Below are 25,665 nucleotides of genomic sequence, written 5' to 3' on the forward strand. Positions count from 1 at the left end.
GACCGGAAGCACATTTTCCCATTAGGGCTAGGTGTTCTCAGGAGCCCCTGCGAGGAAACTGTGGGGGATTTTGTTGGCTCAGGTCAGGGCAGGAACTGTATGTGTTCTGGGCACTCCCTTGTGCCAGCTGTATCTAGGAATCGTTGTCCAACATCCCGTGACTGTCCTTATCTCTGCTTCCCCAGGCAGCTGATGGAGAACCAGATTGGAGTGGTGGAACGGGGGGCTTTTGACGACATGAAGGAGCTGGAGCGGCTGTGAGTATCTGTGGGTGCAGGCTCAGGAGGGCAGGCGGTGCTGGTGCTGTGGGGATCTGAGCAGGCTGAGCTGGTGGCAAGGGGGTGCAGGGAGAGGACTGTGTGCCCAGCCTGCCTCCTGCCTGCTAATGGGAGCCAGGGGCACCTGTGGCCCTGGAAGTGGTCACAGTGTCATTGTGAGATGACAGCAAAGAGAAAGTTGGACGATTTCCTCACCCCCACATTCCAAATGTAGCTATCTTTGTCCCTGAAAATACTTTATGGCAAAAAATCCATGCAGTCCAGAGGAAGTGAAGTTCCTTCCTGCAATGTCATACCACAGGCATAACCAGCATTCGTTGATGGGTGTGGCCTTAGGGGAGCATTGGTGTGCCAAGGGGACCATCAGGGAAGCTGTGTCTTGGGTGTTCAGGGCCACCACAAACTGGAGGTGGAGACGTTTTTGATTTGCATGGTTTATTCTGTATAGGCTTCTTGAATTTGAGAGTGCGTCTTGGTCAATTTTTGGGGATGTGGTGTGGGTAAGGTGGGGAATGGGCACTCCTGGTCACGGTGGCCACTGATCTCATTTTTGTACTTTGGTTTGGCTGTAGATGTCAAGAGTCCTAAAGTTCATACCTTTTGAAGTAGAAAGTCCATTTTATTTTAAGGCGCTAATCAGAGATTTGGCTACAAATTTGTGTATCAGGCTTTAATAATGGCACATTATTTAAATACAATAAATACAGAAATTGTCATTCTCGTAGAGACATAGGTATCAAATTACATTTTTAAAGAACAATTAAGGCCATTAGAATGTGCTCACAATATGATGTTCAATGGAAGAGGCAGGAAGTGACATTTTTGTAAATAAACTTTTAGCTGTATACATACCAGAGGAGGAAAATAATTGAAAAGAGTAATTCATTGCATTGAATAGTGGGATAACAGGTAACTTTAATTTTATTCTTTGTGCTTCTCTTTTTTTCTTATGATAAGTTTATAATTTTAATTATAGCTACTATTGATTGTGTTACTTGTGCCAGGCACCAAGATAGGCTCTTTGTCCCATTGTATCTCATTTAATCCTTAAAACAACACTGTGGTCAGTGGTATTTTAGAGATGATAAATGTAGGTGTACAGAAGTTAAGACACTTTGCCTTTTAAGTGCAGAAGAGGGGATTAGAACCTGGATCACTTTGCCTCCAGAGCTTGAGCTCTTAATTACTATGACCTAATACCTCACTTTTTTCTTTTTCTTCAAAGAAAATAAGGTATGTAATAAAGGGAAAAGAATATGGCTTCTCCTTGCCTTCCTGCAGCCTGGAAGAGAATCAAGGTGATCTTTCTCTTGCACCCCTCCTCTAGGCCTAAAACTGAGCGATAAGGAGCTGGAACCGATGGTTAATCCCGTGCTTGTTTTCTTGAAAAGGCTCGGAACAAACTGCATATGCATGACCTGGCTAGGAGGGGCTGATCCGGACCTGACCCATTCTGGGTCTGGCTCTGGTGCTGCCATGCCCTGAAGGAGGCGAGGTGGGTGGGGGGTCTAGACAGGACTGGAGTGGCCCTTGTCATGCCTACTCCTGCCACCCAAGACTGGGCAGGGCCCTCTTTTTTTTTGAGTCACAACTTGTCACCACAGATTTTGTCCCTTCTGTCCTTTTCCAGTTCTTTCTTCTGGGGTGGGTCCCCAGCAGCTTCCCAGCAGGCAGTTATTCTTGGGGTATGTGGCTGCTTGGCCTTGAGTGGCTAGCACCCTCTCCTCTGACTTGTTGGGGACCAGTGGTTGGTCAGTTAATCATAAAAGTTGGTTAAAAGTGGGGGAGTTGTAAACATTACATATACTCTAAACATTTCATTTAAGTGGAAACATAAATGTGCATTTATTTACCTCCCCCTCTTTTTTTTTTGTGCCAAGGCCTTTCCTTTCAGTATGAGATGCCGTATTGTTTTCCTCATGTAAACCACACACATATACTTTGCTTTTGCTTTTTGGTTTTGTTTTCTTTAAGGTGGAAGAGATTTTGTAAAGACCCTTGGAAGAGATCTGGGTGGAGAATTCTGAATTTCTTTTATGATCCCTCCCTGTTTTTTACTTAATTCAAGAAACCCTTTAATTAGCAGCTTTCCTTTTATTGACTCTTTCCAAAGCATTCTTAGTTTTCCTAGGCATGACTCTCTCCTTTCACACTGGTATTTCATGTATTTATATAATAGTTAATTACAGTATATGATTGCAATTTTCAATGCCTCTGGCACAAACAGGGTTGGGAAGAGACATAACTGGTTCTAGGAAGCAGTTATAGACTTGACTGCAGAGGCAGAGGTGTGTGGCCCTGCTGGCTGTAAGGACTGGCGTGCCCTGGGCACCAGTTGGTCTGGGGGGGGTGGGGTGCTCAGTCACCCTGAGCTGACTGAGTGGGGGTCCATGTAATATGGGGGCAGTGAGAATGGGGAGCCAGGGAAAGGCACTCTTCAAAACCTGCCTCCACCACTAGGCAGTGACTCAGGTGAGTCACTTACCTCTGGGCATCCAAGTTCTCCCGACTGTCAAACAGACAACTCAACAGAGTCAACAAACATGTCCTGATCACCTGTTAAGAGCCAAGCCACGTGGCAAGATAGTGGTGGTAAAACCTTTTCCGCAGGGTTGTTGCGAGGAGGAGGCGGGAGGGTACATACATGGACGTAAGTCCTTGTAGTTGTACTCAAGAGGAAGGAAAGAACCTTTTCATTCTGTTTTCCTTCCGATGGTGAGGTAATGCCAGTACAACATTTACCCTGGTGCCTGACACATAGTGGGGGGCTCATGAGGATCAGTAGCCGCAACTGATACTGTTGTTCTTGGCTGCTTGCAGGTCCCTCACCATCCTGGGCCCCTCCTTTGGTGTCCTTCAATTTCCCACTTTAAACTGGTTATAGAATCCCTTTTCTTCTTAAGTGTTTTTCAGAAATGAAGCCAGAAAAATGAGAAAGTCTTAGGGGAAAACAAAACAACAAAACCCAATGATTACCAGGCAGTATAAATACAGGACTAATTTATTGGACGAGGTTGAGGAACTTGGAATGATCTGATGTCTACTCCTGTAGCTTTAAGGATTATATTGGTGGTCCCTTTTTTCCCAAGGCAGCCATGTGTTTCCCTAGGAGCCGGCCCTTTAGAGTAAACTGCTCCCAGCTGGTCTAAAGTTGCAGCTCTAATTGTCTGTACCAAGCTGGAAAGTGGTACCTTTCTCCCATATCAGATGGAGGATGACCTCCTAGGAGGTAACTCCAGACTGGTTACTGCTAGCCATGTAGAATTATGTTTGTTTCTCTCTCCCAGCAAAAGAAAGCTTTTGTCGAGTTGGTTTATCCTCGTGTAGAACTGTTACAGGAGATAGATGTGTGAAAGTCACACCGCTCTAGACTGGTGGGCAGGGCTGCATTTCACACCCGTGCTTCTCCAACCTTGGTGCGCACACAGACCACTTGGGGGATTTTGCTGAAATGCAGATTCCTACTCAGGTCTAGGGTAGAGCCTGGGATACTGCAACCCTTCCCAGCTCCCAGGTGGTGCTCCTGCAGCTGGTCCATGGACCACAGCGTGAGTACGAAGGCTCTACTTCATAGGTGTCATACCTCCTCATGGGCTGGAGTCCTGCTCACCAGTGTCTGAGAATTAGTTGCCTCAGGTGGCAAGAAGAGTCTGGTTAGACCTTGCTGCCTTTTCAGGACAAGTCCAGGTTTATCCTGCATTATGTCTTCTTGTTGGGCCATAGTCCAATATTCTAGAAGTAGACTTCCCACTCCTGCTTGTGTTTATAATACTGGAAAGTCTGTCCACAAATAGTGGAATTAGAAGTGATGGACTTTCTATTCAGTTATTAAAAATAAAGGGGTTGTTCTCTAAGGTTTGATGTGGAAAGGCATCCCATCCTCCCATCCACAAACTGTTGAGTGAGACAAATGCAGGTGGCCAAATACTTTCTCTTCTGTTATTTGAGGATTTAAAAAAAATTAAGCATGCCTTGTTGTAAATAATAAAAAAATTTGATAAAGCTATTTTCATTTTGAAAAAAGTCCTGAAGCAAGCAATAAAAAAAGTTGTCACTGAGCCAAATGTGGATGAAAGATTGAAGAATCAGACTGAGTGGCCCATCCTACTTCATTAGGGTATCTCTCACATTTCAAGTACAGTCAGTATTTGAATCAGTGCTTTATAAGTTATTAGGAGTCTTGCAAATGTAAAGTGGTGATGCGGCCTGGAGGAAAGAATGGGAGGAAAGACGTTCTGTTTATTGACTGCCCGCAACATGTCAGGTCTTTGGCGAGGGGCTTTCGCAGATACTGTTCTGTGTTGCATGGTGAACTTCCCACTTTATAGATGTAAGAAATGAAGCCTAGAGAAGGTGATTTCCCTGGGGTTACACAGTGACCCTGTTAGGTAGGATTTGAACCCTGGGCTTGCTCCCTCTGAATCCAGTGCTTTCTGAAAAGTCTTTGGATCTCCGGGACATCAAGGCGATTTCCAACTCTTCCTCTCTTCTCTTTTTAGGCGACTGAACCGGAACCAGCTGCACATGTTACCAGAACTGCTGTTCCAGAATAACCAGGCTCTGTCCAGGCTGTGAGTAAAGCTCTGTGGCCAGAAAGCTCTTTCTGTGGTCTTGTCCCTTATCCTGGGGGAGGGGCAGTGTTTGGTCTTTCCTGTGACCATGACCCTCATGCTTCTCTCGGGTCAGGAATGCTCAGGGCATCAAAGGCCAGGCCCTTTCGTAGGGAGGAGGGAGCTGTGCGGGCATTTCTCCATGGCAGGCACTTGACAGGATCTGCAGTTACCCCATTCCGTGTGCCACCCCTGACAGGGTGGGTTCGAGGGTGTTCTGGGGTGGGCATGCTTCACAACTGTGATGCCAGATTTTACAGTTTTAGGCCTAGAATGGAGGGCCATTCTTATACAGCTCTCACTGCCTTTGGTAACCTGCCTTGGGTCAAATATTTATTCATTCTACTGAGCTCTTCTTGGGGCTATTTCTGTTTTCAGCCTGGAATAATGAGGTCTGTAAGCTTATTAGCCATGATGTAAAGTCATTCTTTTATTTGATGTAAATGTAGTTCTTTCAAGTTTAAAGGGTAATGGCTAATTCTGCTGCTCTATGATTTGCTAAATGTGGCTATAGCTGTTCTACTGTACATTTATTTGGGGGATCTTGGGTCGGATAGGACCTTGGAGATTATCTAAGGAATCTCTTCTGTAGCTCCTTAGCACGGGGTCCTTCAGTCTTGGCTGGCTACCTCTAGTGGTGGGGGGTTCACCATCTTCCCCAGAAACCAGTTCCATTACTAGACAGATCTGCGTATTAGAAACATTGTCTTAACTTTGAGTCCTAAATCTGCCTTCTAACACTTCATGTTTTTCCTAGCTTTGCTTTCTGCAAACAACCATGTACTTAGATTTTTGAAGGACTGTCAGGATTTTGAGTTTTGAGTTGGGGGGGTTTTGAGTTGTTGTCCTCTTAGTTGTTGTCATTGACAACCTGGAAAACCATTGGCCGAGACCTTCCTCATGCCCAGAAAAGCTCTGTGTGAGGCAGTGGGGCTGCTGGTTCTTCCCTGAAGAAGCTTGTAGGACAGCTTCCCACGGAGGCAGAGGCAGTGAGGGACGCAGGTGCGCCTGAGCGGGGCGGCTGGTGGGAGGGGCTCCCAGGGCTGCCCGAGTGCTGAGGGATGTGGCTGGGTGCCTCGGGTCCGGAGCTCGGTCTCTTTTCCTCTGATTAAACACAGCAGTTCTTTCTGTCATGATTTCCAGACCTCTTGATTAGCCCAGTGGCCTCCAGGCAGCTCCTGAATCATTGCTCCTGCCTTCAAGTTTTTGTCTTCAAGACAGAACTCAGATTTTCAGTCTGTCAAAACGGCCTCTCTGGTCACTTCTTGTTTCTCCCTCCTCCTGTCCGGAGGGCTCTCCCCAGTGACGCTCAGTGATGACCCCTTCTTCTGGTCTTTGCACCCTTGGGCTCAAGCTGGGCCTGCTCCTTCAGTCCCCCTGTAACTTGTAGGTTGGCCCTTCCGTTCAGTGCCAGGCATGCGCGGTGGTTGCTTTACTTTTCTTTATCTGAAGACACACTTCCCAGCGGTGCACCCACCCTACCCTCTCTTCACCTGTGGGCCTACACAGGCCCTTGAGGCCCAAGCCGTTACTGGCCACATGCAGGCAGCCGGCCTTGACCCCAGCAGCTCCTGTGGTCTCTGCTCCTTCCGTTCTGGCACACGGCTCTCAAAGGGGTTCTCACAGCTCTGCCATTCTGCAGAAATTCATCCTGAACATCTTTGCTCTTGGTCTCCTTCTGTCCATTTTTTCCCCAAGCCCACTTGGCCTGTCAAGCTTTGCCCTCACTGTCCCGGAGTTCCGTGTCTGCCTAGGTTCCCTTCTTCCTCGGTCGGTGCCATCCAGGGTTCAGAGCATGCGGACAGCGGGCAGTTGCCATCAAACTCTGGGGCACCTGATTTACTCCCCCTCATTAATTTTTTTAAACAAAAAATTTTTAAATTTCAGCTTTATTGAGGTATAATTGACAAAACTGAAAGATACTTAAAGTGTACACTGTGATGATTTGATACATATGTGCATTGCAAAATCTATTAATATTATATCTAGTTTATTAACATATCCACACCTCACATATTTACCCTTTTTTTTTTGGTGAGAACATTTAGGTTCTATTCTCTTAGCAAATTTCAGTTATATAAGATGGTATTTTCACCTATAGTCATCATGTTATACATTAGATTCTTAGACCTTATTCATTTTATGGCTGAAAGTTTGTACCCTGTCACCAACCTCTCCCTGTTTCCCCCATCCCCCAGCCAGTGGTAACTACTTTTCTACTCTCCGTTTCTATGAGTTTGAGATTTTTAAAAAATTTCATATATAAGTGATACTATACAGTATTTGTCTTTCTCTGACCGGCTTATTTCATTTAGCATAATCCCTCAGGGTCCATCCATGTTGTCACAAATGACAAGATTTCCTTTTTTCATGGTCAAATAATATTCCATTGTATGTATGTACACACTGCATCTTCTTTGTCCATTCATCCATTGATGGACACTTAGGTTGTTTCCATCCCTTATTTATTTAAAAATATCCATGATCCTCCCATGGGAATCTAAATCCACAAAACTCCAGCCTTTTGCTTGAGATTACCTCCAGCCCTATTTACCTTTTGAGGGACTGACAACGAGATCTCGAGCCTTCCACCAGCACCTGGGGCTGCAAGGGAGAGGCCAGTGCTGTAGACGTCTCTCTCCTTCCAGTACTTGAATCTATCCTTCATCAGGGGCACTGGTGCCCTGCATGTCCCTAGATCCTCCTGATAACAGTGACACTGTATGGCCAATGTGGCTGCCTTCTTGGCCTGTGTCTGGAGAGCTCGGGTCCCTGGCAGAATGGGAGGTAGCCTGTGGGGGTGGGAAACCAAAGGCCAGATGGTCCTGGTTTTCTGGTGGTCTAACTTCCCAGAGCCTGTTTTCCTGCCTAGACTGGTGGGCTATGACGAGTCTGAGCTGAGATTGTGCCCGTAAAGCAACCGGGAGCAGAGCTGGTGTGCAGCGGGTGTTTGCTGTGTCCTGGCCAAGGCTGGTGAGTGAAGGGCCCTGCAGTGGCGCTGGTGCTCCTGCGCACAGTTTCGCCTGACACCTCTGACACCATGAGGCAGGTGCTTCTCCTGTTTTGGTTGCTGACAGAAGTAAAGAAGGAAGTCAAGGTTGGAAAGGTGAAGCCAACTCTTCAGGGTCAGTTCTGAAGCCCCCAGGCTCCCCACCCAGGGCTCTTCATGGCTTCGTATTTTAGGAAAATCCCTGGAGAAAAAGATTTCTATGCTTTTATGAATATTAAATAACCAATTCCATAGCCAAAGGCTGGCACAAGGAACTCCATTCAAGGAGTGGAAAAACCATCAAAGAGGATGGGAGTTTGCCTGACACCTGCTCTTGGTGCCCTATGGGGCAAGAGCCAGGGAGGCAGTGGCCTCCAGAAACAGGGTGGATGTTCCCACCCTGGCAGCCCGGGGCTGACCACCTTGGGGAGGGGTCCAGTCAGCAGCCACAGAGGGACTTCCAGAGGAAGGGCCCTCCTGACTGCAGGCTTGGTGGAAATTTTCCAGGATCTAGAGCCAGCGCCTTTCCCAGAAACAAGTACTGCCTTTTCTTTCCAGGCACCGGGTGCCTGACTCTTGGCAAGAGATGTTCCTTATGCAGGAGCAGAGCTGGACCTGGGTGAAGGGAGACTATTTTCTTCAGCTCTCCTCTTGATGTTTCCTAAGCATACCTGTAAGGACAGGTGTGCAAGCTGACAGGCTTTTGGGTCAGACTCCTGTGCAGTGCCCCCACTTGGGTGAGTGCAGGACTTGAGTTCATGACTGGGGCCAGTGCAGCCTGGTGCCGCCCTAATTCAGGCCATCTCAAAAAGTGCACATTCTGGGGGAAATGATTAAACAGATACTTACATTGATCTGATAGTTGTTCCTGGCGTCTGGGCCCATTGAGGTTTTCACCTTGGCTATGTTTATAGGGAAGGACAGGAGCAAATGCTTGAAGATTCATTTGCTAATATTCTTTGCTCCACTTCCACCTCCAGTCTAGTGACCTGCATCTGGCATTCCAAACATCTCTGTTAGCTGTCCCAAGTGGTCTGGCTGAGAAGCACTCAGGCATTCTTGGTTTCAGAAACAGAAACCCCGGCTAGCTGGTGATGGTAAGGGTGGGCTGGGGTATTATAAGGGTACAGCCAGCATACTCACAGCTCCCCAGGACAGGAAGTTAGGTATATCTGGGACCAGGACTGAGATATAAAGGGTTTTTCCAGTTCTTTCTGAATATCTGCCTTGTTGTCCTACTTCTCCCTGCAAACCAGTCCCAGGCTATGGGCAACATCTTCGTCTACCATAACTTTGGGTAGCACAGGGTGATTCCCTTCCTGCTTCCTATGACAGTGGGGCTTAGATCCCTGTGTCTCAGGTCCCACCCACTTCCAAATTTCTGGGGAAAGACTGTAATTGGCCCAGCTTAGCTCAGGTAATCATCCTGGGTCTAGGAGCTGTGTTGGGGGCCTGTGGGGTCACCTGGTACAGTCAAGTTATGGGGTCCACTCCTCCTCCAGGAGGTGGAGGCGTCACATTCCCGTAGGAGGCAGGGTAAGAGGGGAGGCCTGCCTGGCGATTCTGGTCTCCCGCCTGTTGACCTTCCTGCTACTTCGAGGGATCTGTTACTAATCCTTTCCACCTGGAGCAAATAATGGCCTCCAGTGGAGGCCGTTATGTTAAATCAGTGTGAACACGAGTTTGAGACCAAACATGGCAGCTAAGGTGCTGTTACAAAGTGTGCCAGGTGGTGAGGTCCACATTGAGGTTGATTTTGTCTGTGTAGCTTCCAGGTGTTAAAGTCCTATGTCTGGTTATTTTTCATTAATATTTCCCCTGGTGTTGGGTTAGTCTGTCCATTTCTTTCCATATGTGGGACCTGTGAGCCAGAGAGGTGATTTGCCTTGGAGCACAAAATGATTTGGTGATAGGGTTGGAATTAGACACCAAACCTAAAAAAAACAAAAAAGTGATCTTACACCTTAACCTCGAACTCTCTACCTGAAGGAAATATTAAACTGAAGCACAAACATGTTCACTGTGGCATTATTTAGAATATTGAAATACAGACTACTGAAAAGAATGTAGAAATAACCAAAATGTCCAGCACTGGAGGAACAGTTAAGTAAATTACAGAATATCTACTTGATGGAATATTTATGTTGTCATCCAAAGTAGACTTTATGAGAGATGTAAAGTAATGCAGATAAAGGTTTTTGATATCAAAAGCCAGGGTGCAAATTGTATTGACAATATGATTGCTAAATAAATCACTCTAACGAAAGCACAGAAAAGTGACAGCAAAATGCCAGCAGGAGTTGTTTTTGGGTGACTTTTTTTTTCCTGTGTTTCTCAGATACTCTATAAGAAGCATGTATAATTTTTTTGGTAGGAAACCTCCCAGTTTTATAAATGGTGAAAAAAAAAACCTTTGTAGTCCGAGTTAAAGTGAGTGTTAGATGTATGATTTGGGGCACTTCCTTTAACCTCGCTGAGCCCTGTTTGCCCTTCTAGATAACATCTACCTCAGAGGCTCTTGTGAGGATTAAAGAGATCTGTAACTGCTCTCATGTCAGTTGTAAATGCAGTGACCCATAGTAGGTTCTCAGGGAATGTTAGGTGAATACACATGGGAATTGCTTTAGAGGCGGCAGTACAGCCCTCAAGCAGGCTGTGCCTGTTAGCATTTGTCCATTGTCGGTGTTGGTCCCCCTCCCCCTGGGGTGATTCAGCCTCACCTCTCTTAGCTCGGAATCATCCCCTTGCTTTGCAGGGATCCCCCCAACAGGGTGTTTATTTTTCATGAGAGGCTCAGCTGCACCAGTGGAGGCAGCTAAGGGACCATGGAGGGAAGCTGGCCTCCTGGCCAGCAGAGGGGTCCTGTAGGCAGCAGCTGGAGTGTGATTTTGGGACATTCATTGCACAGGTTCAGTTGACAAAGGGAATCTGCCTTTTGTATCCCTGGGTAACTTTGTCTTGCCAATGGGTTTCAGCCTCGGGCAAATTCACTATGGATTCAATGTGACCAAAGAAATAACAGTAGAACGTTCTTGGGATGAAAGGGTTATTTCCACAGTGGCAGGTCAATCACTAAAATCCTGTTTACTCAGAGCAAGTCTGCATGCAGCAAGCTGGTCTCTGCCTCTGGGCCTCTCTGCACGCACAGCTGTCCTATTCTCTGTCCTCGGTGCTGCCAGCACTCCAGCCTCTGCTCTCCCGTAGCCTTGCAGCTGGTACCACCATGTCTCCCAGAGCAGTGGGCGGAGCTCTTTAAATAGAGTCAATAACAACATATTGCCCACATGTGTGTAGTGAGCTAGCCAACCAGGGCCAGGTGAGAATCCTAGCCATGGGAACCTTCATTTTATCCACAAATTTCCTCAGCAAAAGTAGCTGATGCTGCCCCAGAACTGTTCCTTAGTGCCCTGAAGTTACCTGTGTGTTCTCTGCTTCCTTGGGAATGCCCTCATTGAGGGTGGGCCTGGAGCTCCTGCCCAGCAGCCCCCAACTCTCTAGAAAAGAGAACCCATCCACCCCCTGTCCTGCGATGTCCTCTCACTACCTGTCTCCCAGGGTGTTATGAAACGTCTCAGGAACCCAAGTCATTATGGTTAGTAATGGTTAGAATGAACGGAAGGTTATTCTATGCCAGGCTCATGCTGAACAACCTACGAACATAATCTGATTTCATCATCAGAACTTCTGTGTGAGATCAGCATTTCCCCCTTTTACAGATGAATAAATAAGAGGGTTTGTGATATGTCCAAGGGACTGAGCCAGAATTGAACCCTGGTCTTTCTGATGCTAAAGCTCGTGCTTCCATGTCATCCATCCATCCTCTACCCACCACCCATCCACCTCCTACACCATCTACCTACTCATCTACCCATCTAGCTACCCATCTATCAGCTACCCACCACCCCTCCAGTCCTCCACGCATCTGCACTCCACTTACCCATCTACCGACCCATCAGTCAACCCACCCATCTGCCCTTTGGTCCCTGCATTCCTTACCAATCCTTCCATCCTCCATCTCCGCCCAGCCAACACCTTCCCTCTCCTTCCGTCTGCCTATGCATTCACTCTTCCACTCCTTCATCCAGCAACAACCCCCATCCAGCCCCCACCCATTCACCTTCCACTTACCCATCTATCAACCCACCTATAAACCTATCCATGCCCCCAACTATTCCCTAGCACCTCACCCAGTGCCCGCCCTTTGCCCTCCCCAACCTCCTCCCCACTTCCATCTGCCTACCCATCCAGTCACCCACCCAGTCTTCCTACAGTTACTGAGGGTCTCCCACGGGCCAGGCATGGTTCTAGGTGCTAAGAACACTTGGCGTGATGGTGTGGAAGACAGACAGGTTAGGGGCAGTCTTTCCAGGAGATGAGGGCTTATCATTAGTGTCCTTTGAAAGCTGTCTGCCATCCTCTGATCAGCAGCTGTTTGGAGTTGAGGGGGCAGATGCTTCACTGGCTAGACTTGCATCTCCTGCTGGGGCAGTTAAACTATGGTGACAGCTTACCTGGATTTGGGGTTAGCTTCATCACCTGACAGCCAGTCACCAGGGGATGTGGAGATGTTGTTTCATGGATGCACACGGAGGTCAGACGTGTTTGAGTCTGACCACTTCTTTTATAGCAGCAAAAGCCCATCCTCACCTGTGTGCAGGTGTGGAGCACAGTGTCTGCACCCAGTGACTCTCTCCTCGCAGATCCCGCTGCCTTGCAATCCCTCCTTTTGCTGGATGCATTCCCTTCCTCATCCAGAAGGCACTTCTGGAAACATAGTTCCTTTGGGCTTCTTTTTAGCCTTGAAACCAATATGTGTCCTGACAAGATCAACCTTTTGTGTCTCTGCTGGACCTAGAAGAGGTGGGGGTGGGTGATTAAGGGCAGCCCAGGGTATTTATTTCCCCTTATTTATATCCCTGCTGTAAGGACCAGAATAACTCATTAACAGGGCCCTGGTGACTGGAGAGGTGTGGACGTAGTATTCTGCAGGAGCCCTGTTGAAGAATGCCTGACCCTGCCGACCCCGTCTCGAGCTGGGTTTAATTAAACTGTCAGTACTGGTCAGAAGAACAAAGCCTCCCTTCCAGTCCTGGTTCCCAGCCCCCATTAGAGGCAGGAGGGCATTCTCTGCTGAAATGAAGAGCTGTTAAAAATGGATCTGTCTTGCCTCCGAGGGAAATTACCCGAAGCAGGAAGGTGACCGCGCTATTATGACATGTCCACTCCAGGCAGCGATCTGTGGAGCTGAACCAGCCATGCTGCTGAGGACCCTGGTGCATGAGGAATGGGTCTCCTGTGGCTGCCCCTCTCCAAGACAGGGCAGGGCCTTCTACTTGCCAGAACTATTGCCCTCCCTCCCTAGACTTCCCTTTACCCAGGATTAGATTTGACCTTGAAACTTTTCAAAATTTATTTTGGAGAATACCTAGATCCTGTACATCTCATATCAGGTGACTTGCTGAGATCTCAGACAACAAGCATCAGAACTGAGAATTGAACCCAGGTCCCTCTAACCCCAGACCCAAGCATCTACCTCTAAGCTATCAGTCCTGAAATGTGAACCCATGTTGTCTGGGTGAGTTTATTAAAATGCAGATTCCCAGGGCACTATCATCAGAGATCCTGAGTTTGTAGGTGTGGGAGGGCCAGAGGATCTGCACTGTCCCCAAACTCCTCTTCACCTGGCTCACACTCCAAGAAGCCTGCACCCGGTGTGCCTGATGAGTCTTCAGGCAGAGCCACTGTTTGCCTCTGTGCAGCCCTGTTCTGGCGCCAGAGCCCCACTAACACAGACTCTTCCCAAGAGCAGATGCTTCTCCTCCCGCAGCCACACGGAACAATTTGGGGATTATGAGTTATAATTATGGAGCATTCTGGATTCTCAGAGTGCTTTCCAATCATCAAATCTGTGCCTGCTGTCAAGGCTGTTGTGAAAAAGGCAAGCATCCCATGGGGCCGGCTGGGAGCCTCTGCGGATGGGGGCAGCCGGCCTGAGATTGACATCCTGAGCCTCAGTCGGGCTGATGCACCCAGCATGGATTAATGTCCTAAACACAGCACCGGCCCCTGGCTCTTACACCCACCTGCCTCAGAACCACGCAGGCCTTCCCAGGGTCAGACGGCTAAGGGAATCTGGGGTCTGGAGGTGGTCTGGTGGGGAGAGCCATTAATGGGTGCCCACCCACCTCCGCCACCCCAGGGGAGAATGCCCATCAAAAGCAGAGCACCCTGCCAGGAACGTTTTACAGGGGCTCAAAGGAATGAAGTCTCCCACCCTGTCCTACAGCATAAAACTTGGCAGGGAGCAAACTGAATTCATAAGCATAGAAAAAGCTTTGAATGGATAGGAGTGCTCGAAGGAGAGAGCTGCTCTGAATAACTTTTAGGTGAGTGGGGACTTTTAAAAAAAATTTCAGAAATTGTATGAATAATTTTACTATGGTATCGACCATTTGGAAAATAGAGAAAAGCAAAGAAAGGTAAGAGAAGGGTTTCATTTTTTTTCGATTAAATAAGGCATTTAAAAATGCTTGAGCTATCACTCACGTATTTTTTAAACATAAAACTTAATACCAAAGCTACATGTAGTTATTATAACAATAATTACCATTTGTTAAACACTTATGCCAACATTTCATGTGCATTTTCTTATTTTAACTGTGACAGTCCTATGCAAGTATTATCCCCATGGGGCACTTGGGTATTATCCCCATGGGTGATAGGCAGAGGGACCACAGAGGTTTCTTGAGGAGCAGAGTGAGCAGGGGTGAGTGCCCCATCCTTCCTTAGCCATCCTCTAGGGCCCCCTCCCCGCCTCTGCTCTCCGTACCTGACACCTGATCAGGGACAGGTGGGCCCACATCTCCCCCTTGGTTTGCCTGAAATGCCCCTCAGCTCCTCACTCCTCAGGCAGAAATGATTATTGCTTCTCTAAGGCCTTTTTATCCTTCATAACTTTTTATTTTTGGTGGCAAAATACACATAACCTAATAGTTATCATTTTAACCATTTGTAAGTGTACAATTCAGTGTACAATTAATTACATTCACAATGTTGGGGAACCTACCACCATTATCACGCCCCAAACTTTCTCATCATCCCCAACAGAAACTCTGTACCCATTAAACAACAGCTCATTTCTGCCTCTCCACCCAGCCCTGGGAACCTCTATTCTACTTTCTGTCTCTGACTCTGCTTATTCTAAGTGCTTCATGTAAGTGGAAGCCTACAGTATTTGCCTTTCTCAGGTTTATTTCACTTAGCATGGTGTTTCCAAGGTCCACCCATGTTGTAGCACATGTCAAAGTCTCATTCATTTTCATGACTGAGTTAGTCTGCTGTGTAGGTGCCACACATCTTGCTTGTCACTGGGCTGTTAGCGGACCCTGGGCTGCTCTGCCTCTAAGCAGTTGCTCAGACCTCCACTGGGACCCTCACACTGTTCTTTATAACCCTTTCCCCAACTTCTTCTGCTAGGCTGGCAGGACCCAGGCCTACCCATCCTTGTTTCCCCAGCACGCTGTGCCTTTCTGGTGGTAGACATTGTCCTGAAAGCTGTGGAAGGAGAGTAAACAGCTTCTGCTCTTCATATAGGGCTCACTTGTTCCTCTCTCCCTTTTCTGATTTTTGGGCTGAGGGCTTTGCGAGTCTGTGTTGGGCCCTGGCTTTGTGGACTCATTACTTGCCAGCTGATTCCTGTTTTACTTGACCTGTGGTTGGTCTTGACTTGTGGCCCAGACATGTGAAGCCAATTTCTAAGGCTTAGTGATGGTTCATAGGTTAGGTGAAATCTACTGGGGCGGGTTAGATGGAGTGTCTGGAGAAGCGGACAGGGGTACCCCTCTGCCTGCCATGGGGTGTGGAGCCCACTCACAGGGTGCCCCTGCTTCCTGGGAGACTAGAGAGCTTGAGATGGGGGTGAAGGGAGCAGGGAATTTCTAGCTGGTGGAGACGGATGTGAGTTGGCAAGAGGCTGCTCTAGGTGTGGCACTCACTCGCGCACAGCACGGTGGACTCCGTCTTTGATTAGGATGTGCCAGGGCCCTGTAGCTCCTAGCCAGACCCTCCCTTCAGCTGAGCACTGCAGCCCAGGAAGTCCTGCTTTCTACATGGGATCCCCAGCCAGGTGTCTGCAGGCCCCGAGAGGCTCAGAGGAGAAACCACGGGGCTCCTCAAGCTGTTCGCAGTGTGTGCAGTGAGGCCAGATGTGCTGCTCAATAGATTTTCTCTAATTTTTGGCTGGAATCCTGTATCAGTTTGGGATGCAACGCTTACTGATGCTAATGAGAAGACTGGACTGGAAGTTGATTAATTGTCTCTTAACTAAAAATAAAAATATAAGAAGATACATTATTAAGATATTTTAAAGTCCCAGCTCTTTGAAATGGTGGGTTTGGGTGGTATGGTCGAGGAGGTGTCCAAAGGCCTCCTTCGGGTGAAGTGGCTGGGAAGCACTGCCCTGTATGCTCCGACCTGTTCCTCACCTCCCCATCCCTGTGCCGCAGAGCAAGGAGCCCGCGTGGTCAGTCTGGCTTCGGCCCCGGTGGTAACGTGGACCCTCTTGGCAGAAGCTCGATCTTTGACTGGACAGCTCTGGGTGTCCTGCTGTTGAGGGGCCCGTTGCTGTCGGGTGGGTGAAGGAGCAGAGAGGAGCTGATAAACCCATCCCCAAGTCCTTCCCACATCTCTGGCTCTTTTCCTTAATTCTTTGGGGTCCAGACCTTTGTTGAGACAAAGCAGGCCTCTGTCTGGCCAGTTGCTGGCGCTGACCAGTGGCCTGGTCTGAGTGGCCCCTTGTGCAGATCTGGATAAGAGAATGGACTCTGGCTGGGGAGTGAGGGGTCGGCCTTCTCAGGTCAGATTTGGGCCCGGCCAGAGCCTGTTGAGGGGGGCACTAGCCTGAAAGGAAGTGCTTATCTTTTAGGAAAAATGAGCAGCATAAAAATATGACTGTGCCTCCCTAGACCACTTAACTCTGTGAAAAGCTTCTTAGCAAAATTCTTGGAGTTTGGTATATGGTATACTTTTTCACATCTAAGTGAGGCAACTTGAGATTGGCTAATGCTCATTGACTCTCCGAGCTGATAAAGGACATGTACCCCATTTCCTCACACTGCCTTAGTGGACTTCAAGGACGTTGACTCCCTGGGTTTTCCTCATCTGGCCAGGGCTCTGGGCTGGGATGTGGGCTCTTGCTGTTTGTGTTAGTCCTGTTGCTGCTGTGACAAATTACTACCTACTAAATGGCTTAAATGACACAAATGTGTCATCTTACTGTTCTGGTGGTGAAAGGCCTAAAATGGGTTTCATGAGACTAAAACTGAGGCATTGGCAGAGCTGTGTTTCCCCTGGAGGCTCTGGGGGAGAATTTGTTCCTTTCCTTTCCCGTTCTGAGGCCACCTGCCTTCCTTGGCCCTTGGCTGCATCACTCTCTCCAGCTTCTACTTTGGCTGCCACATTTCCTTCTCTGGCTCTCTGGCTCTTGCTGTCTTCTTTCCCTAGTGATCATACTGGGCCCACCTGGGAAATCCAGGATAACAGCCCCATTTCAAGATTAATAATGTAATCATGTCTGTAAAGCATCTTTTGTTCATAGGTTACAGGGATTAGGATGTGGATGTCTTTGGGGGCATTATTCTGTCTGCTACATGTGTCTTCCCTTTCTCAGTGAGGAGAAGTACAGCCTCGCCCCTCCCTGTGGGGCTTATGGAGTTATGTGCACACAACATCCTAGCTCCAGGAACCTACCAAAGAAGTGGGACCCTGAGCAGCTCTTCCAGCTCTACCAGGTGGTAGTTAGGCTCCTTGGCATTGAATCCTCTCCTTTCCTCCAATGATCAAGCATACTGATCAGCTGTGGGACTCTGGACAAGTCACTTAACGTCTCTGTATCTACTTATTCACCTGTAAAATGAGGGAGACTGTTGTGAGGGTTATGGGTGATTTGTACAGACCACCCAGTACAGGTGCTCTGAATACCATCATCACCCAAACCATCATCCTGGAAGAGATGGAGGGGGTGGGCATGCGTGCCACATCTAGCCACGTTACTTGGATACAAAGCATAATCTGCCCCACAACACTTCATGAGTTGCCCCAGGCTGGTGGGCTTCTCTGGCTCCCCTTTGCTCACCGCTAGGCTGTGGTGAGGGTCCTGATTGCCTCCTTGCTGGTCTCCTTGCTCAGAGCAGGGCCAATCCTTGGCTCTACCACTTGCCTCTCTGTGGGGCCAGACTGTGTCTCTGATGGCACCATTGCCTCAGCTCATCTGGATTTGGCAGGCAGCTGCCTGCTGCCCAAGGGTTTTACTCATGCAGCCTCTTCTTTCTTTGGTTGTATAGTTTGAAAATGAGCTAGTGACTTCATACAGATGGAAGAAGAATTTCTACAGCTTTCTCTGAAAGCATTGTCCATGAGCTGGCTATAGAGCTCTTCATTAGATTAATTTGGCATGAATGGTAACTCATTACATTTAGATTTGTCATCTAAATAGCACAAAACTGAAAGAAATAAACACCTGGATATGTGCATTACCTCTTTGATTGATTCTTGACTGGTATCAATCTCTGCTAATTCTAATCTTAACTTTAATAAAGTTGAGCCTCTTAGCATCAAAAGTCCTTCCTAGAATATACAGTAAGTTTTATTACTTTGGGACTTCAGCTTATTTTGGCATTAGAAGCCCACAGGGGCAGTAGAGGTTGTCACATGTACATAAAGGGTTGGTATTGATATTCCAAAAGCCCACAGGGGCAGTAGAGGTTGTCACATGTACATAAAGGGTTGGTATTGATATTCCAAAAGCTCCTTCACTTTCACTGATGTATCTGTAGCTTGATTCTGCTTCACTGAAATCCACATTCCTTGTGCTTCTAGTTCTAGACTGTCCTGCCTCTTGTCAGTGATGTCTTTTAAAAAAATTGTGATTAAAAGTATATAGCATAAAATTACCATCTTATCCATTTTAAGTGTGTATTTCAGCAGTGTTAAGTGAATTTACATTGCTATTAAACAGATCTCTAGAACTTTTTTATCTTGAAAATCTGAAACTCTACACTCATTAAACAACTCCTCCTATCTGCCTTCCCCCAGCCCCTGGCAACCACCATTCTACCTTCCGTGTCTATGAATCTGACTACTCCAGGTGCCTCATAGAAGTGGACTCATACGGTATTTGTCTTTTTGCACGGGCTTATTTCCCTTAGCATAATGTGAACAAGATTCATCCATGTTGCATAATGTGGCAGTATTTCCTTTCTCTTTAAGGCTGAATTACATTCCATTGTGTGTATATGCCACATTTTGTTTATTCACTCCTGTGTTGAGGGGCATTTGGATAGCTTCTCCCTCTTGGTTATTGTTAAAATGCTGCTGTGAACATGGATGTAACAAATATCTCTTTGAGATCCTGCCTTTTATTCTTTTGAAAGTATCCCAGAACTGGAATTATGGTATTATATGACAGTTCTGTATTTAATTTTTTGAGGAACTGCCATACTATTTTCCATAGTGGTTGCACCATTTGGCTAGCACTTATTTACCACCATTTTATTACTATTATTATTATTGATACTTGCTGTCCTGATGGGTATGAGGTGATACGTCACTGGCTTGGCTTTCCACTTCTCTGATGTCATAGCAAAGAAATCATTGCCAAGCCTAACCTCATGGAGCTTTTTGGCTATGATTTCTTCTAGGAGTTTTATAGTTTTAGGTTTTATGTTTCAATCTTTGATCCATTTAGAGTTAATTTTTACATATGATGAAAGGTAAAGGTTAGACTTCACTCTTTTGCATGTGACTATCCAGTTTTCTGAACACCATTGTTGAAGAGACTGTCCTTTCACCGCTGGATGGTTTTGATAACCTTGTTGAAGATCATTTGACCATATAGGTGAGGGTTTATTTCTCTGCTCTCCATTCTCTTACTTTTGACTGTTTGTCTCTATGTTACCACCACAGTGTTTTGATTACTGTAACTTTATAATATGTTCTGAAATCTGGAAGTGTGAGTCCTTCAACTTTGTTCTTTTTCAAAATTGTTTTGGCCATTCGGGATCTAGTGATAGCTCTATCCTTGAAAGCACAAGGGACCTGTTAGAGCAGAAAAGGGTATAGAAGTTTAGACCTTTAGATTCAAATGGGACAAAAGTATTCTATTTTAGTCTCTGCTTAAACACACCAGTGATGGGGAGTCTATGACTTCACATGACAGCTGGTCTCATTGATGAGTAGCTCTGATCCTTAGGAATTCTCATACTAACCTTGACCTATTTTCCTGGCATGTTAGCCCAGTGATCTCTAGTATTGTACTCAAAGTAAGGATGTGTGTTAAGGATCAGTCCCTTAACTGGCCATTATCTTTGGCTGTTCTTCAAAGGACCATGTATGTTTCTAGGATGAATCTGTGAGACTTGTTTGTAAGAGGCCATAGGGCTGAAGCTATCTTTAAGTGACTGTGCACTGTATCGATTATTTCCAAGTTTCAGGTCTATGCCCAGGTCTCTGTAGACCCCTATGTTCTACCCCAATTATCCCATGTAGCTTCTATCCCAGGACCTCCTTGCCCTTCCAGCCCTGTTTGGCCCAGGCTGTTGGGTGGGCTACTTCAGAGGCTCCCTTGAGAAGCATAGAGCTATAGCTTCAGGAAGCTGGTGTGATGTAACAAACTGTGATCTTTCAGCTAAGGGGATGTTTCCTCATCTTTCTTCCAATCATTACCATTCTGTTCTATAGTCAGGGACTCTCAGGACAGACCAGTAAGGAGGTAGGGTGGTAAAGGCCTGGAGAGATAGTGACCTGAGGGGTTCTGACGACTTTTTCACAGTGTGGTAGAATTGAACATTGGACTGGGAATCAGGGCACTTGTATTCTAGGTTTGGCTCTGTCCCCATCTGGCTGTGACACCTTGGCAAGTCATTAACATCTCTGGACTTTGCTCTATTATTTTATTAATTAATTGGATGAATATACAGAAGGGATGCTCAGCAGATTTTTTCAGGTGGCACAAAATTGCAAAGGGATGGCCTTATACCCAAGATGACAGGTATAAGATTGAAAAAGATCTCCACGAACTAGGCTGGAATCAATGAAGTGAAATTAAATACTAGCAAATATGAAGTTGGCCCTGAAAGTGCTGAGTCGGGGAGACCTGGTTTGGCGGCACTTGTTATGAAAAGCACTTGTGACTTCACGCTGAGGATGAGCTGAGTGTGGTAAGGTGGCTGAAAGAGCAAATGTAGCCTGAGGCTGAATTAACAGAGGCAAGGTCCTCTCCCAGGGAGGGGATAAGCCTGTTCTAGTCTGTGCTGATTTGAGCACATACAGAGAACAGTGTTCAGTACCAGGATCTGTGTTTTATTGTGGGTGGCTGTGGTGAGAGCCCTCAATATGCTTTGGAGGAGGGTGGCTAACATTGGAAGTGTCTGGAAACATTTCATATGAGACCTAGTTAAGGAGCCTGGGCTGTCTGGTATGATGAAAACAAATGTAGAGGGACTCTGAGTAATTTCTAACTCTATTTGAAGGGCTGTCATGAGTTCAAGAGAGTTGATTTGCTCCATAAGCAGAACTGGGTTCAGTGGGTGGAAGGTGTGGGGAAGTGGATTTGTTCTGTACAAGGCAGTCTTCTTGAAGAGCTAGCTGCCAAGGGGTGGGCTGCTCTGCTGGCTGCCTCCTCCCTGGGGGAGCTCACAGAGGGCTGAATCCGCATCTGCTGGGATGCGTGTGGAGATGCTGGGGAACCTGGGTTGATATCCGCGGGGTGCTTTCAGATGCACAGCTGTCTAACCAGGGACATGCAGAGGAGTTGTGAACAGGGGAGAAGCCCTATCTGAATGGTGTTTGGGATGTACTCTGCCTGTAGACATATGAAACTGGCAGCCAGTGGGTGCCTGGAAGGCCCCTAGCCCTGTCCTTGGTGTTGGAAGCCATCCTTACAGCAAAGTGCTTCCAGCGCATTGTATAACTGTGTATTTACCAGACCCCAGATTCTGGCCCATGTTTTGGAGTCAAATTTGGAACAATAGAAATCAATGAAAAGCTCTGAAAGTGGTGTGTGATCTGTGAGAAGATATTGAACAGTCTGGTCCTGGAGGTGTTCAGAAAAGCCGCTCTCCCCGGGGGGCCCTCACCAGCCTGCTGAACCATGACTCAGTTCCCCCTTTGAAGTTGAGGTGTTGTCTTCAGAGCCCTGGTGTCTGCACCCCTCTGCTCCTTCAACAAAGGCCCTTCTGTTGGCAGATCTCAGAGGCCAAGCAGGGAAGGGTCAGAAAAGGAAGGTATTGACTGAATACCGATAAGGAGGGGAAGTGTGTTCATGGAGGATGAGGGGCACCAGGCAACTGGGGGGCCTGCTCGTGCTGTGCAAACAGAGCAGAGAATGCCCTTTGGCGGGTTTGTTTTACTAAAGGGTGGAGGCAGGGAGGAGAACACGAGAGAGGGAGGAAATATTTCACAGTGCTGAGTTGCAGCTCAGCCCTTTGGTGGGGAGGGGTTGGCCTGAGAGCCGTGGGGTAACAAAGAGGCAGTGTGGGCTGGTGCCAGCTTGGGGAAACACATGGCAACTAATGGGCTAGTAATGGGTGGGGAGTAACCTGGGAAAGGCTGGTACAAGGAAAGCTGGTGCATAAATCCTGGTGGCATGACATCCCCTTGGCAGGGAGACAGGGGCCACTCTTTCATCCTCCCCAGAGCCAATGCCAGAGATGCTCTCGCTCCCAGGGATGAGGCCAGGGTGAGGAATGACTGGAAGAGGAAAAGCCACGCTGGGGTTTCGTCACCCCACAGGGCCCAGGAAAAGGCAGACCTTCTCTGCAGAAACCAGAGCCCCAGGCTGATGCCAGAAATGAGTGCAAAGAAGGGAGGTCCATCGCTGCTGCCACGGCTCCCCACATAGTGGCGGGTGATGGCTGGCAGCACCCCTGGCACTCGCTTGTGAGAGGCTTTGCACTGTCAGGAATTCCTGGCCCTCCAGCAGGAGCCCAGTGGCCTGGGTGCAGGGGGAGACCACCCCCAGGGCCCTCTGCTGCCATACAGAGGAGGGCCCAGGACACCAGGGCTTCCTATTCACTGGCCACCAGAACTGCTCACCACCTCTAGGAGGAGCCTTTGGACATGTCAGCTCTTAGAGGGGCTGGTATTTATTACTTGGGGGCTTTCAGAGGAAGCCATTTAACAGTTTGCATTGGGAATTTTATGGCTTCCATGAGGTTCCCCATGGAACAACCAGGGGTGTCCTGGAGTCTGGAGGAGTGACCTGTTGGTGGAGGTTTTAGTTCTGCCACAAACCAACCATTTTTGGATCACATTAATATTCTTTCCTTAGAAAACAAAACAGCAAACTGACTTTTTATCTCTTATTTGTGTGTGTGACCAGCTCTCCTTTTCTTAACTGTGAGAAAACATTTAGGAAAGAAGGGAAAGGGGGCGTCTCTGCCCTCAGGTGCATGTCTAGAGTATTAAATAGGCACCACATCTGATGGGGACACCTTGGGAGCCTGTTCTTCTAGGTGCTCTGCAGTGGGCCGGAATCCTTAATATGATACCTGGTTGATATTTGCAAAGCAGCAGCTGGTCTTAGGCTCCAGGGTATTTGTGGTTTCCCATGGAAAGTGTCGCTCCTGTAGGAGTCAGGAATTCTGGAGGCAGCCCCTCACTTTGCCGCCTGGCTGAAAGGCAGCCCTCTTCCCGAGTATCACTTTCCCCAGGTCAGTGGTGGGGGCCTTGGGTCCTGCTTTTCCCTCTGTATGGGTGGATTCATTCACACAACCCATTACAAGCCTGCTGTGTGCAATGATTTGTTGGTCCAGGACTATCAGCGTGAGTTAGACATGGTCTGAGGCTAGGCTGCCGCGTTTACGGCTGGTTCTGTGACTGCTGATTTCTTAAGGGGATGGTGGGCATCAGCTGTGAGAATTTGATGGCTGGTTCATAGCCTGGCTTTTTCCCTCCTGATGTCTGTGAAATGAGAGAAAAAAAAAAGAATGTGAAAGAAAATGAGTAGAGATGGAAAATCATATTTCACCAGGACGAATGCACATATATCAATTACACAGCTGTTCTAACATAAACGTCCCCATGCTATTCATCTTCTGTCTTAGATACATTGAAATGTAGTCACTACAGCCGACTGTTTGAATGTCTTATTCCTCTACAGGCAACTGGAAAAAACAAAACAGTTTCCTACAAGTCATCAACTCCATGGGTAGGAAACAAAGGATAAGAAATCATTTTCTTCAGGTCCTACAGTAAACCGTGCAAACAAAGACTGGAGCCCATTTATTGATTATTTTTAATAGCGTCTTTCACAGCCAGCTGGACATGGCAGGTGCCCTCAGTTGTTCTCAGGGGAAAGCTGTGGTCATTTGAATATTGACCACAGCCTGTAAATGGCTCTGACCCCCGGGCTCCCCGCAGGAGTGCATCCCTTGCTGATAAGCGCCACCTGTTGATGGCGGAAGTGTGTGCAGGTGTCCGTTGTGCATTTCTGAAGGTGTAGGCCACCTGGAGGCCCTGAAGTGGGGAAGCCCTTGTCCAGCTTTTGTTTGGACTTAATGTATATCCTGTGGTGCTGATGAAATAATCAGAGTTGGGGATCAGGTATAACATGGAAGTTAAGAGTTTGAACTCTGCAATCCAACTGTTCTGCTACTTAGCTGTTCAACTGCCTAATTGACCTGGCAAGTTGTTTAATCTTGCTTAGACTCAGTTTTCTCATCTGGGAAAAAGGTGTAAGGTCCATCTCAAATTGCTGAGCAGGGATAAAATATGATGTTGCCAGTGCCAGGGCCTGGGATTCTGGCCCACATTTTGCTTGTGAAAACCATTGAGAAACATGAAGCTTGTAGTTTCCTGGGTAGTGAAGTCCTACTCCCTCTATCAGTAGAAGATGCAAGAATAAAAGAAAACAGTTACATTTCCATTATGCAATACCAGCATCTTATCCTTGGAATATATTCTATGCTTGGGATATGTTAGAACATAGCAAAATTTTCCAAAGGTGATTTTTTGATGATTTGGGTTTTTTTGTTTGATTTTTTTAAAACAAAGATAATTGGGCAACCAAAGGTGGCTGAGATTCTGGAAATTCAGTCTTGATAGTAAACATATTGGAGTTTTTTCTAGCAGGAAGAAGTGAGCCATGAAGACTACTTCCTTCCAAAGTGCTTCTGTCAATACCTAATGTTTGCTGACTCAGAGGTTCTGTAAAGAACTCCCTTTATTTTTTAGGAGGAGGAAAAGATTACTTTTAAAGAAATAAAAATGTGGTTGTTTTTATGCTGACCAAGGGGACTGGAACTTAACCAGCAAACATGTTCTTTTTCTCTTGATTTCACTGGGCATCTGCTTGGTCCACATTGAAAGGATGCTGCCCGATTAACTCGGAGGCATGGAGCTTTGTTGAGGCATGGGCTTTGACAGTCACCATTTTGACTCTAACAGGGAGGACTCAGCTGTGTTCAGTCTGCTCCAGTCCCTGTCCCCACCGTGTGCATCAGCTCACACCCTGGAGTGAGATACAGTTATTGCCCCCAGGCATGTCACATCATGTTGCGAGGATGTGATGTTGCCTTTTATACACCAAGGATGTGCCTCCAATCTTGCAATCTTGGAATCAGGGGCTTTTAAAACTTGGGAGCATCATCCTTTTCTGCTCATTTTGAAGGCTTAGTGGCCCTTCGGTGTGAGCAGATCATGCCTGTCAGCACTCTGTAGAAAGCCGGGCAGAGATGGTGTGTTCTTAATTTTCATTTAAGGAGATGGGTTGTTGTCAGAATATGGTGTCACT

General features: G+C 47.3%; 1 protein-coding gene across 1 annotated transcript in view; it reads left to right on the plus strand.

The window, feature by feature from the left end:
• SLIT1 (slit guidance ligand 1) overlaps nt 1–25,665 on the plus strand; it is a 158,125-nt gene that overhangs the window by 21,183 nt on the left and 111,277 nt on the right. Inside the window, exons 3-4 of the mRNA XM_017664938.3 lie at nt 186–257; nt 4,778–4,849. Of these exons, the coding sequence (XP_017520427.3) occupies nt 186–257; nt 4,778–4,849 (144 nt within the window). The remainder of the gene's footprint in view (nt 1–185; nt 258–4,777; nt 4,850–25,665) is intronic.

This window comes from Manis javanica, chromosome 7, assembly GCF_040802235.1.
Source record: "Manis javanica isolate MJ-LG chromosome 7, MJ_LKY, whole genome shotgun sequence".
NCBI lineage: Eukaryota > Metazoa > Chordata > Mammalia > Pholidota > Manidae > Manis > Manis javanica.